General features: G+C 38.1%; 1 protein-coding gene across 1 annotated transcript in view; it reads right to left on the reverse strand.

The window, feature by feature from the left end:
* The window catches only part of TAFA1 (TAFA chemokine like family member 1), a 126,407-nt gene that overhangs the window by 4,223 nt on the left and 109,324 nt on the right, over positions 1–12,860 (reverse strand). The window contains exon 2 of the mRNA XM_024556621.3: positions 1,203–1,327. Coding sequence (XP_024412389.2) covers positions 1,203–1,327 — 125 coding nt within the window. The remainder of the gene's footprint in view (positions 1–1,202; positions 1,328–12,860) is intronic.

Consider the following 12,860-nt stretch of genomic DNA (forward strand, 5'->3'; position numbering starts at 1 on the left):
TCTGTAGGTGTTTCTTTGGTAGGTGTTTCATTAAAATGAAAGAAAATAATCCAAGCTGAGCTTCTTGGGTACTCAAAAATGTATGTTAAACTAGGATGATTCGGAAATCTCTTGGCTGCAAGCCAGGGAGGCATGGCCATTTACTAGCTCAAGTGATTAATAAAGAAAACTAAATTTGACATGCAAACATCTCAATCCATTTTATATATGAAAAAATAAGTGTTTAATATATTATGAAACATAGCTTTTGTTTTCTGCATCACAAAGCTGCAAGAACCAATTTTAATTTTTGAAAAGATAATACTGATAAAGATCACGTTATGATTCATAATACAAGAATTGGAATCAGAATTGCCTTTTTTAAGTTTGAGTCACTCTTTTGGAAGATTACAAGGTCAACATATTGAGATGTGTAATTAGTGGAGCTTCCTTTAAAAAATATACAATACATTAAACTATATACACACATAGCAGGGCTGGTATTCACATGATACACATATATGTGGTCATACTGATTGTTAAAATAGTAACGTAACTTTGTACTAGTAAATAAATATTGCCTTAAGTGTCGTGAGCACCCACCCTCCCCTGATCCCCTTTAGGACTCCTAGACTTTCTTATGGTCCAGTGTACAGAAGGTCAATGGCTGGCCTAGCTGGGCTTCTTCATCCTGCTCTAGCATTATGACACAAATCCTGACGGGTTGGTAGCCTCACTATACAGGTTGGTATACACTTTGAACACAACTTCTGATTTAACCAGAGTAATCAGGGAATGATTATTCACATCACAGAAATCTTTTATTTCCCTATAAGATCATGAGAGAATTCCTTTAAAGGATCTGTACTTAAATGCAGACTATTTCAACAAACTATGTGGACAAATTACACAACATCCTCATTTTATTATCTATTCCGAGCACCATAGATGTTGGATGAATTATCCAAATAATTGCCTTACTGAAACATAGCTTTATTTATGAGCCAGTAGCAGAAACACTAAACTGCTCAGTGTAGAAAAGTTAACTTCAATCTCTAAGTTCTTATTGGTGGATGGACACTGATCAGGGTGGTTAAGAATGCTTTCTATAAGGGAAAAGGCTTTTTTTCTGTTCAAAGCTTCCCTGGGTGATGTTTGTACAACACAAAGGAAAACAGTACAGTTAGTAACATTCATGAGACATTAGAAATAACTGAACTTACTCTTGTGGTCTTAATTTTATTGCCTGTAGCGCACATCCATCCGGAATTATCAGGGAGTGTCTTACATTCTTCTCCTTCCAGACAAGGCTCCATCTCACACCACCATTTCCCAATCACGATGGAGGCTGTATGGAAACAGAAAACAAATGTTGCATTTGTTCAAACGACATGGGCACTGCTGCTATGTCCCTCCGGAGAAGCGATTTCTCATTGAAGTGAAGTCCTCTTTAACCATCCATGGTTGGTTAAGAATACCCTATTTAGAAGAATAAGATTTTAATTTATAAGTTTTACAATGCTAATATAATTATGTTGTCTAGTTTCATCAAGCAGCATTTTGTCAAAACATCCCCTTGTATGATAAAAGTCTTGCTTATTGGAAGAATTTTTATTTTGTTATTTTTCGTAAACTGAAATTGTTTACTATTTCTTTCCAGTGAAGGGGACAAATTGCTAAATGCTGTTCAGAATGACTGAGCTATTTTTTTCAGAAAGACCAGCTTATCCACCCAGTGTTAGGGTTTATCCCTCAGCCTAGGGCCTTTGAGAATTTTAAAGGCCCACCAAAAGAGGAAAAATGAATTGACTGAAAGTACAAAAGAAAATCTGCAAAATAAAAAAAGAGTAATAACAAATGCAAATATTTGTTTATGATCAAAATATATTTGATACAGGCTGTGGTTTCTTTTTAATATGTTTGATATCATGTGGTTGAAACTTTCAAAAGTTGAGTCCCTGATAAAACAGCCCTGTATTCCAGGGTGATATCGAGGTTGACCACAATAGGAAGCTGGCAATGGATTTAGGGGATGTATTTACAGCACACTGTTTCTGATAATGAGATTTTATGAAACCAATGATTAGATTCACTCAGTTCAAATCAAAATGGTCACATTTTTCTTAATGCCCTGGGTGAAAAATTATTTCTGTATAAGCATCAGTTATTTCTGAAGCTCCTCAAGGCATTAGTTTTACACAAATGCTTCTTGGCTTTTTCAATAAAGGCTTTTATTGTGATACTTTCTGATTGGCTGTTTTTGCACTCAGCTGGAAATCTAGTCCTTTACGTCACCACCACTCAACTCCTGACACGGCAAAGATGAGTCTCCACCATGATGCTTCATTCTCACAACAATAAGGAAACCAAAAGACACCTGTTAACATCACAGAGAATTAATAAGAAAATGGGATAGAGCCCCAGCCAGAATGGCTCAGTTTGTTGGGCTTCATCCCACAAACTGAAAGGTCACTAGTTTGATACCCAGTCGGGGCACATGCCTGGGTTGCAGATTCGGTCCCTAGTTGGGACATATATGGAAAGCAGCCAATTGATGTTTCTCTCTCATATTACTGTTTCTCTCCCTCTCTTCCTCCATCTTTTCCCCTATTTCTAAAATAAAAATAAAATTAAAAAAGAAAACAGAGTGGAGAAGACCCCGCAGTGATGCAGGAGCACATTAAAATTCTCCATATTGCTGTCTCCAAAATGATGTCTGCTCTAGTATATGGGAAGTTAAGGCTTTTTTTTTATTAGTAATTTTGTTTATATTTGATTGAAGCTTTACATGTGGATCAGACCAAGTCAAGTAAAATGTAACTTCACCAGATTTGCAAGCAAGTATAGGATGTAAAATCTTTTAAATATTTTTATCCATATGCAAGTCAGTGTGATATTTTCATAAAACACAGTAATAACAGAAAACACAAATCCTCCGCAGGGTACAAAATTATTGTGAGAGTTCTGAATGTTTTAGTTTTTAACAGCAGTGCTCTGCACCTGGACAGGGAGTAGGGAGAGATTCTGGTCATGGGTAAAACAGTACTTACTTATGTGAATTGATAGGTGACAATATTAAATAAGAGAGGCATATATTTTGGCAACAAGGAAAACATACAGAGTGCTGAAAGGGAACACCAGTATATCACACAGCTTTGGGTCATGTAAGAGAAAAATCAGTGTTGGCAGTGTTTATTGAGATCCTGCAATCTGAAGCTCCCTTTTGCTAGTGCTCAACCTGCCATATTAGCCATGCTGTCCCCTTAAAGCCTGTCTGATATTTCAGTATTATTGCCCTGCATCTACACCTTTGAGAATGTAAACCCTCTGATCTTAGCTCTGAGGGGTAACCCTCTTTACCAGCAGTCTTCAATTGAGCATTTCATCCCCTTTCCTCATTTTTCTGCACAAGAAAAATGAATGACAGCCAAACAGGGTTCAGCCTACTTGCAGAGGACACTTCCTTTTTTTAAGGCTTCCCTCTGCCCCCTCCAAAGCGATCTACTCCATTGTAAGCTAACAAAACAGTTTCTCTCCCTCCAAAGCATGATTATCTTCTAAATGACAATATAGATTGTCAGAAAAAGAATACATCTCAAAACCCACGTATCCCCTTTAATTCAAGGTTGTAAAGATCTGCTTATTCACAGGGAAAAATAAAAGGCTTTCTAAGAATAAAAATGTCTTCAGCCTTCCCTATACACTCTAAAAATTCTCATTGCACCTGCCTCTCTAAGCAGAGTTTGGTGACTTGGCACTGCCTCTGGCTTATCAGAACCCAGTTCATTCTTGCTTTTCTAAAGATGCCATTGTATTTATTTTGTTTCTGATTTATGTACTGCATGGTCATCTTCATATATATCTCTTTGTGCTTGAGGTAAAACATTAATCTTCAATCCTAATCATTTTCATAATTTTGTATTTGCTGAAATATCTTTTAAAAAGTTCACAAAGAGAGGATTTAAAAATTGCCTCCTCTTCTCTCAAACTGGAGGCTACTCAAAACCTTCAGATTAATAAAAAGAAGTAATATTAATGTTATTTAACTATTTTTGTAATATTTTTCTTGTGGACATATTTATAATAAGAAAAATTTAAATACTGAAATTTTTAGATGTCTTAAGTTATAATGGTCAGTACAATAATAAAAATGATAATTGACTTTTTGTATGCTTCTTACATGTTTCTGTACTTGGTACCTTGAGAATACTATATCACAAACCCACATTTTCCATCATTATAATGTCAACTCATTCTAGTTTTGTGTTCAGGATTCAAAGAAATGCAACAAAGCATTTATTGACTTCTGAGTGAATGAATAAATTCTTGCCGCTATATTAATATAGAAAATAAATTCCATGTCAACATACTTATGGAAAAGTAATATTGAGGGTACATTTGGTTTCTTGTAAAATTAAGTTAACTCAAAAATAATTTGGCTACTTTTTTCTCCACAACCTCTTCAGCACTTGTTTTTTGTTGATTTGTTTATGATGGCTACTCTGAGTGGTATGAAACTGTATCTCCTTGTGGTTTTAATTTGCATCTTTCTGATGTCTAGTGATGCTAAGCGTCCTTTCATATGTCTCTTGGCCCTCAGTATGTCCTCCTTGAAGAAGTGTCTGTTCAAATCCTTTTTCCATTTTTAAATTGGATTGTTTGTCATCCTAGAGTGGAGTCATGTGAATTCTTTATATATTTATATAGTGCACTGTTGGCGGGAATGCAGACTGGTACAGCCATTGTATAAAACAGTATGGAATTTCCTCAGAAAACTAAAAATGGAACTGCTTTTTGACCCAGCAATACTACTGCTGGGATTATACCCTAAGAATCCTGAAACAGTAATCCAAAAGAACCTATGCACCTCAATGTTCATAACAACACAATTTACAATAGCCAAGTACTGGAAGCAACATAAATGCCCACCAGTAAATGAGTGGATCAAAAAACTATGGTACATTTACACAATGGAATACTATGCAACAGAAAGAAAGAAGGAGCTCCTACCTTCAGGGCGGCATAGATGGAACGGGAGAGCATCATGCTAAGTGAAATAAGCCAGGCGGTGAAAGACAAATACCATATCATCTCACCTATAAGTGGAACCTAATCAACAAAACAAAACAAGCAAACAAAATATAACCAGAAATATTGAAATAAAGAACAAACTGACAGTAACCAGAGGGGACTGGGGAGAAGGATAGTGGGGGAATATAAGGGGAAGGTCCATCATGGGGAAGGAACATGTATAAAGACACAATGGACAAAACCAAAGGGGGTAGGTTTGAGGGTGGGAGGTGGGCATGGGTGCGGCAGGGGGTTGTGGTGGGGTGAAAATGGAGACAACTGAACTTGAACAACAATAAAAAGTAATAGTAATTTGGGCAAGAAAGCAGTTTATATTACACTTGGTTTTTCCTGGTTTGAGCTACACATATCTGGGTTTCATAAAATTCCCACTAGTGAAAAGTTTTGGAGACATGAGAAACTTGTGAGGTAGATGTATAATTCTGTAATAACTTTTCTCCCCTAAAAGAACAAGTTAATTAAATATCAGCTGCAAAACAGATTCTCTCTTATCTGTGATGATTACAAAAGAGGGTCTTAAAGTCACTTTTAACCCTGGGGTTCTGGGATTCGCTCAACGACTGTGCCATGTTCAGGAAAATAGGTGATCTTCAACTTTTAAGAATGTTCATCTTCACTTGAGAGATTCTTAAAATCACTAAAGCCACTTTAATCATGTATCTTGATTTCACCCTTATACCAGGTCACATTGTTGTAGAGAAAAAAGAGAGACTGAAAAGGAGAATCTATCCATCTTTCAAGGATAAACAGTAAATAGGACAGAAATCCTTTTTATTTTACTGTTGTCTTTCACTTTGAGGCATTTTCCTGTGGGAAAAGATCAAGGTACTAATATATAATGACCTTAATAAATACAGCAAATACACATTATATTGTCTCAAAATTGTAGTCCATTTCTATAATTTCAATAAAAAATGATTGTCTCAATTCAGAACATTTTATACTCAGAGCACTGCCCAATTTGCAGAGACTGTAAAATAATGAACATGACATAGCCCTGCCCTCAGAACTTACACTTTAGCTCAACATGTCTCCACATGGGCTCTATTGGCATTGAGGAATGAATTATGGTCAGGGGGCATAAATGAGTGGAGTACTGCTCCAACTGCAAATCCCTCATTGGGCCTGAAGAGCAGGCTCACAGCAGACAGTAGGAAGAGAAAACCTTAATAACGTTCGGAAAGCAAGGGGATTGGGATTTTTTCTTTTAACTTAATTTTTACTATTTTTTTAAGAGTGGTAAGTCACTAAAGATATGATTCATATTTGGTGAGCAAAGGGAAGATCTGATTACAGTAGTGGATGGGGAAGATGAACTTTGCAGTGATCTATAAGATGAAAGAAGGAATAAGCAAGCAGATGAAATACCAGTAGGCACCATAGCTATCAAACAGAGAGAAGATAAGGTTTGATTTTAGATGTGTACTCTACAATTGTGAAAAAGGGCAGAGTTGTAACTGAGGAAGCATTATCACCAGAAACTCAACTATATTAACTGTAACCCAAACCACATTGGACTCAATTATTAGCTTACTCACCAAGCAGTGAAGAACTTCCTTTAGGACAGGGATCACACTGCATTCATCTTTGAATGACACAGAGTAGTTCAAGACCAGTTTGCAATTTAAAAATGAATAAATTGCTTCTGGCCAAGATGGAGGCATAGGTAGAAACACTGTGCCTCCTTGGACAACCAAAAGAAGGACAACAGCAATTTAAAAACAAAAAAACACCAACCAGAACTGACATAAAATTGAAATGTATGGAAGTCCAACAACCAAGGAGATAAAGAAGACACATTCATCCAGACTGGTAGAAGGGGTGGAAACACGCAGCTGGGTGGACAGGACTTGCAGCAAGGTGGTGACTGGAGGGCCCAGCGAGGCAGTGGATTGCGGAGCAGGGTGTGCATTGATGCAACTGACTGGCAAGGCAGCAGCTGGCAGACCCTGTGAGGCAGTGGCTGGCGGACCCAGTGGTCCCACATTTGCATGCAGATAAACTGGGAGGAACAAAGGGGGAATGAAACAAACTGCACAACCCATGGCTCCAGTGTGGGGAAATAAAGCCTCAAACCACTGATTGAAAACCCCTTGGGGGTTGAGGTGGCAACAGGAGAAAATCCCAGCCTCACAGAAGAGTTTGTTGGAGAGACCAACAGGGTCCCAGAATGTACACAACCCCACCACCCGGGAATCAGCACCAGAAGGGCACATTTTGCTTGGGGGAAGTGGCTGAAAGCTGGCAGAGAGTGGAGCAAGCACCATTGCTCCCTCTTGGACCCTTTCCCCATATAGAGCATCACAGTGCAGTGATGCTGGTTGCCCCACGCTGGTGAATACCTAAGGCTCTGCCCCTTTACATAACAGGCATGCTGACAAAAAAAAAGGAAAGAAAAGAAAAGAAAGAAAGAAAAATGGCCCAAATGAAAGAACAGATCAAAGCTCCAGAAAAAATACAACTAAGCAACAAAGAGATAGCCAACCTATCAGATGCACAGTTCAAAACACTGGTAATCAGGATGCTCAAAGAATTGGTTGAATTTGATTGCAAATTAGATGAAAAAAAGAAGGCTATGCTAAGTGAAATAAAGGAAAATGTACAGGGAACCAACAGTGGTGGGAAGGAAACCAGTACTCAAATCAACAGTATGGACCAGAAGGAAGACAGAAACATCTAACCAGAAATGAATGAAGAAACAAGAATTCAGAAAAATGAGGAGAGGCTTAGGAACCTCCAGGACATATTTAAACATTCCAACATCCAAATTATAGGGGTACCAGAAGGAGAAAAGGAAGAGCAAAAAATTGAAATTTTATTTGAAAAAATAATGCAGGAGAACTTCCCTAATCTGGCAAAGGAAATAGACTTCCAGGAAGTACAGGAAGCTCAGAGAATCCCAAAGAAGGTGGGCTCAAGGAGGAACACACGAAGGCACATCATAATTACATTACCTAAGATTAAACATTAGAAGAGAATCTTAGAAGCAGCAAGAGAAAAGGACACAGTTACCTACAAAGGAGTGCCCATAAGACTGGCAGCTGACTTCTCAAAAGAGACCTTACAGGCAAGAAGGGGCTGGCAAGAAGTATTCCAAGTCATGAAAGGCAAGGGCCTACAGCCAAGATTACTGTACCCAGCAAAGCTATCATTTAGAATGGAAGCGAAGATAAAGTGCTTCTCAGATAAGGTCAAGATAAGGAGTTCATAATCACCAAGCCCTTATTATATGAAATGTTAAAGGGACTTATCTAAGAAAAAGAAGATAAAAAATATGAACAGTAAAATGACAGCAAACTCACAGTTATTAACAACCACATCTAAAACAAAAACAAAAGCAAACTGAGCAAACAACTAGAACAGGGACAGAATCACAGAAATGGAGATCACATGGAGGGTTACCAACAGGGCAGTGACTGGGGAGAGAGGAGGAAAATGTACAGAGAATAAGTAGCATAAATGGTAGGTAGAAAATAGACAGGGGGAGAACAAGAATAGTATAGGAAATGTAGAAGCCAAAGAACTTAAATGTATGACCCATGGACATGAATTAAAGGGGGGGAATGTGGGTGGGAGGGGGTGTGCAGGGTAGAGGGGAGTGAAGGGGGAAAATGGGACAACTGTAATAGCATAATCAATAAAATATATTTAAAAAAATAAAAATGAATAAATAACAATAAAATAAAAAGAAAAAATAGTGCCTATAACAAAGGATAGTGAGGATTACATGAAAAATGCAGTCAAAACACTGTGCAGTTTCTGGCTTTAGTAAATGTACAATAAATATTAGCTATCATCATCATCGTCATCATCATTTTTATTACTCTAAGGAATAAAGTCACTCCAAAACAGAAAAGGCAATTCTTCACAAAGTTAGAGAATAAATAATTGTTTTTCAATATCATGCCCAACTCTCAGCTCACTTCTATGACATATGAGAGTTTGAGCAAAAATTAAATTGTTCAACAAACCATTTCATTCATGTTCCCAGAAGTAGTTTATAAGTGCATCAATAAAGACAAGTTTTCAGGCCCATCTTTGTTGCAACCAGTCATGCAATTTAAAGCAATGGAACTCCATTAATGGACTGGGACAGCTCTCTAGCATCCCTTTTGCACAGGTTGTAGGAACAAGTGCTACAATGCTCTTTTTCAGAAAACCTTCAGTGGCTCTCTATGCTACTATCTTCATCAAAGCAAACAGAAAATTAAAGGCATTGAATACCATTGCCTGCAGTCATTCCAAACTCCCTCTATCCTGTGAGATCATGTTTAAGGATAGGATTTGGTGTAGAGCACAGGTAACAAACACAAGGCCCTCAGGCCAAATTCGGCCCTCCACCTTGTTTTATCCAGCCCTGCATCTTGTTTCTACCTGGTGGCAACCCTGTGCCGGCATCTTGTTTCTACCTGGTGGCAGCCCTGAGCTCTTGCTTAACTGTTAAGGAGTAGTTACAATTGTACAGTCCTAAAATTACATTTGGCCCTTTGAAGGCAACTGTGAGGCTGATGTGGCCCCCGGCAAAAATGAGTTTGACACACCTGGTGTAAGGCATATATAATGATTAAGACTCTAAGCTCTTGGGTACGTAATAGAAGAAACTGGGTTTGGATTTATAGACCACCATTTCCTGGTAGTATATCTTGCGAAAGTTCCTCAGTTCTGGTCTCAGGATCCAGAGTTATAGAGTTAAAACCACTCACGTTCCACTTGGTAGCTCAGTACAGTTAAAACCACAACTGGTTATGAACTTTAGATGAGATGAAGTACTTAGCATAGTACCTAATAAACTTTATACTCAACACAGGGCAGTTATTACTATTATTTATTCACATGTCCTCTATCCAGCTAGCTATATATGCATCCATCCAATTACTGTTTTAAAGAGTCAATGCCTGCAGAAACAGAAATCAGGAAAAAAATCTCATTTGATATAGCAACAAGAAAAATAAAGTACCTAGGAATAAACCTAACCAAGGAGGTAAAAGACCTGTACTCAGAAAACTACACAACGCTGAAGAAAGAAATTAAGGAAGACACAAACAAATGGAAGCATTTACCATGCTCATGGATTGGAAGAATTAACATCATCAAAATGGTCATACTACCCAAAGCGATTTACAGATTCAATGCAATCCCTATTAGAGTACCCATGACATATTTCACAGATATAGAACAAATATTTCAGAAATTTATATGGAACCATAAACGACCCCGAATAGCTGCAGCAATTTTGAGAAAGAAGAACAAAGCAGGAGGGATCCCAATACCTGATATCAAACTGTATTACAAGGCCACTGTAATCCAAACAGCCTGGTACTGGCATAAAAACAGGCACAAAGACCAATGGAACAGAACAGAGAGCCCAGAAATAAACTCAAGCCTTTATGGTCAATTAATATTTGACAAAGGAGGCAGGAGCATAAAATGGAGCAAAAACAGCCGCTTGAACAGATGGTGTTGGGAGATCGGGACAGCTAAGTGTAAAAAAATGAAACTCGATCACCAACTTACGCCATACACAAAAATAAACTGAAGATGGATAAAACACTTAAATATAAGTCGTAACACCATCAAAGTCCTCGAGGAAAACATTGGCAGGAAAATCTCAGACATTTCACGAAGCAACATCCTCACAGACATGTCCCCTAAAACAAGGGACATAAAGGAAAGAATAAACAAATGGAACCTCATCAAAATAGAAAGCTTCTGCATGGCTAAAGAAAACAGCACCAAATTACAAAGAGAACCAACAGTATGGGAAAACATATTTGCTAATGATACCTCAGACAAGGGCCTGATCTCCAAAATATATAAAGAACTCACACGACTGCACTCCAGGACGACAAACAACCCAATTAAAAAAAAAGTGGGCAAAGGACTTGAACAGACACTTCTCCAGGAAGACATACAGAGGGCCCAGAGACATATGAACAGATGCTCAGCATCACAGGCTATGAGAGAGCTGCAAATTAAAACCACAATGAGGTACCACCTCAGACCAGTCACAGTGACCAACATAAGCAAATCAACAAAGAAATGTTGGAGAGGATGCAGAGAAAAGGGAACCCTAGTGCACTGTTGGTGGGAATGCAGACTGCTGAGGCCACTGGGGAAAACAGTATGGAATTTCCTCGGAAAACTAAAAAAGGAACTGCCTGTTGGCCTGGCAATTTCACTGCTAGGATTATAACCTGAGAATCCTGCAACACCAATCCATAAGAACCTATGCACCCCAATGTTCATAGCAGTACAACTTACAATAGCCAAGTGCTGGAAGCAACCTAAGTGCCCATCAGCAAATGAATGGATCCAAAAACTATGGTATATTTACACGATGGATCTACGCAGCAGAAAGAAAGAAGGAGCTTATACCCTTTGCAACAGCATGGATGGAACTGGAGAGCATTATGTTAAGTGAAATAAGCCAGGCTGTGAGGGACAAATACCATATGATCTCACCTTTAACTGGAACATAATAAAAAGAAAAAAAAAAGCAAAGAAAATATAACCAGAGACATTGAAGTTAAGAACAATCTAACAATGGACAGGGCGGAGTGGGGAGGGGACTGTGAGGAGAGGGGATTACAGGAACTACTATAAAGGACACATGGACAAAATCAAGGGGGAGGGTGGAGGTGGGGGAGGGAGGGGGGTTTGGCTGGGGTGGGATGGAGGGATGGGGAGAAAAGGCACACAACTGTAATTGGATAACAATAAAAAATTAAAATAAAAAAAAAGAGTCAATGCCTTACCTTTAATTCAAGCTTATACTAATTCTCGGATGCATATATTCATTTTTTTAATGATTAAACTGTATTCCTTTGTGAGATGTACAAGACATTTCAAAGTCATACCAGCTGATGATGGAATTATTAGCATTGTTCTCCTGTACAAATACTATTCATTGCTTTTCAAACTGGGGCAACTTTATGTTGGTGAGGGTGCAGGTGAGGGTGTGGATTGTGAACCAGGCAGTATTTAAAACCAGTATGATACAATTTCCTTGAATGGTGGTTTTTCTTGAAGGTGTTTAAAGACAAAAGTTATCCTTAATTCTTTCAAAAGCTATTTGTTAACTGCTGTGCTGAGCATAAAATAGGCACAGTTCCTATTCTTATGGGAGATATAAACTAAATGTAATGATCCAATAATATATACTAACAAATTGTGATACACAAAAAAGATACAATGTGCTATAAAGGAAAGTAAAATGTGGATATGATTTAGGTTGTCAGGGTGATGGTGGTAAGAATTCTCCTTGATATAATAATAATTTAACAACTAAGAAATCAACAGAAGAGACCTGGCTGGTGTGGCTCAGTGGATTGAATGCTAGCCTGTGAATCAATGGGTTGCCAGTTCAATCCCCATCTAGGAAACATGCCTGGGTTGCAGGCCATGTCCCTGGTAGGGGGTGTGCGAGAGGCAACCACACATTGATGTTTCTCTCCCTCCCTGTCTCCCTCCCTTCCCCTCTCTAAAATAAATAAAAAATATCTTAAAAAAGAAATCAACAAAATAATTTTATATTATTATATTAAATATAATTATATATTTACACAAGGTCTGTCCAAGAGGTATCATTTCCTGAAGAAGATACAAGTAACATTGTACATAGAACAATGACACTTTAGTCCTCTTCAAAGTAGGCACCTTGGGACTTCACATGTTCTCCTAATTGCCATCAGCTGCCTTATGGTGCTTTCCTGAATCTCATCATTGGTTTATAATCTCTTCCCTTTCAAAAATGATTTTGGTTTTGGGAAAAGCCTGAAGTCACAAGGGCA

The sequence above is a fragment of the Desmodus rotundus genome, chromosome 8 (genome assembly GCF_022682495.2).
Source record: "Desmodus rotundus isolate HL8 chromosome 8, HLdesRot8A.1, whole genome shotgun sequence".
Taxonomy (NCBI): Eukaryota; Metazoa; Chordata; class Mammalia; order Chiroptera; family Phyllostomidae; genus Desmodus; species Desmodus rotundus.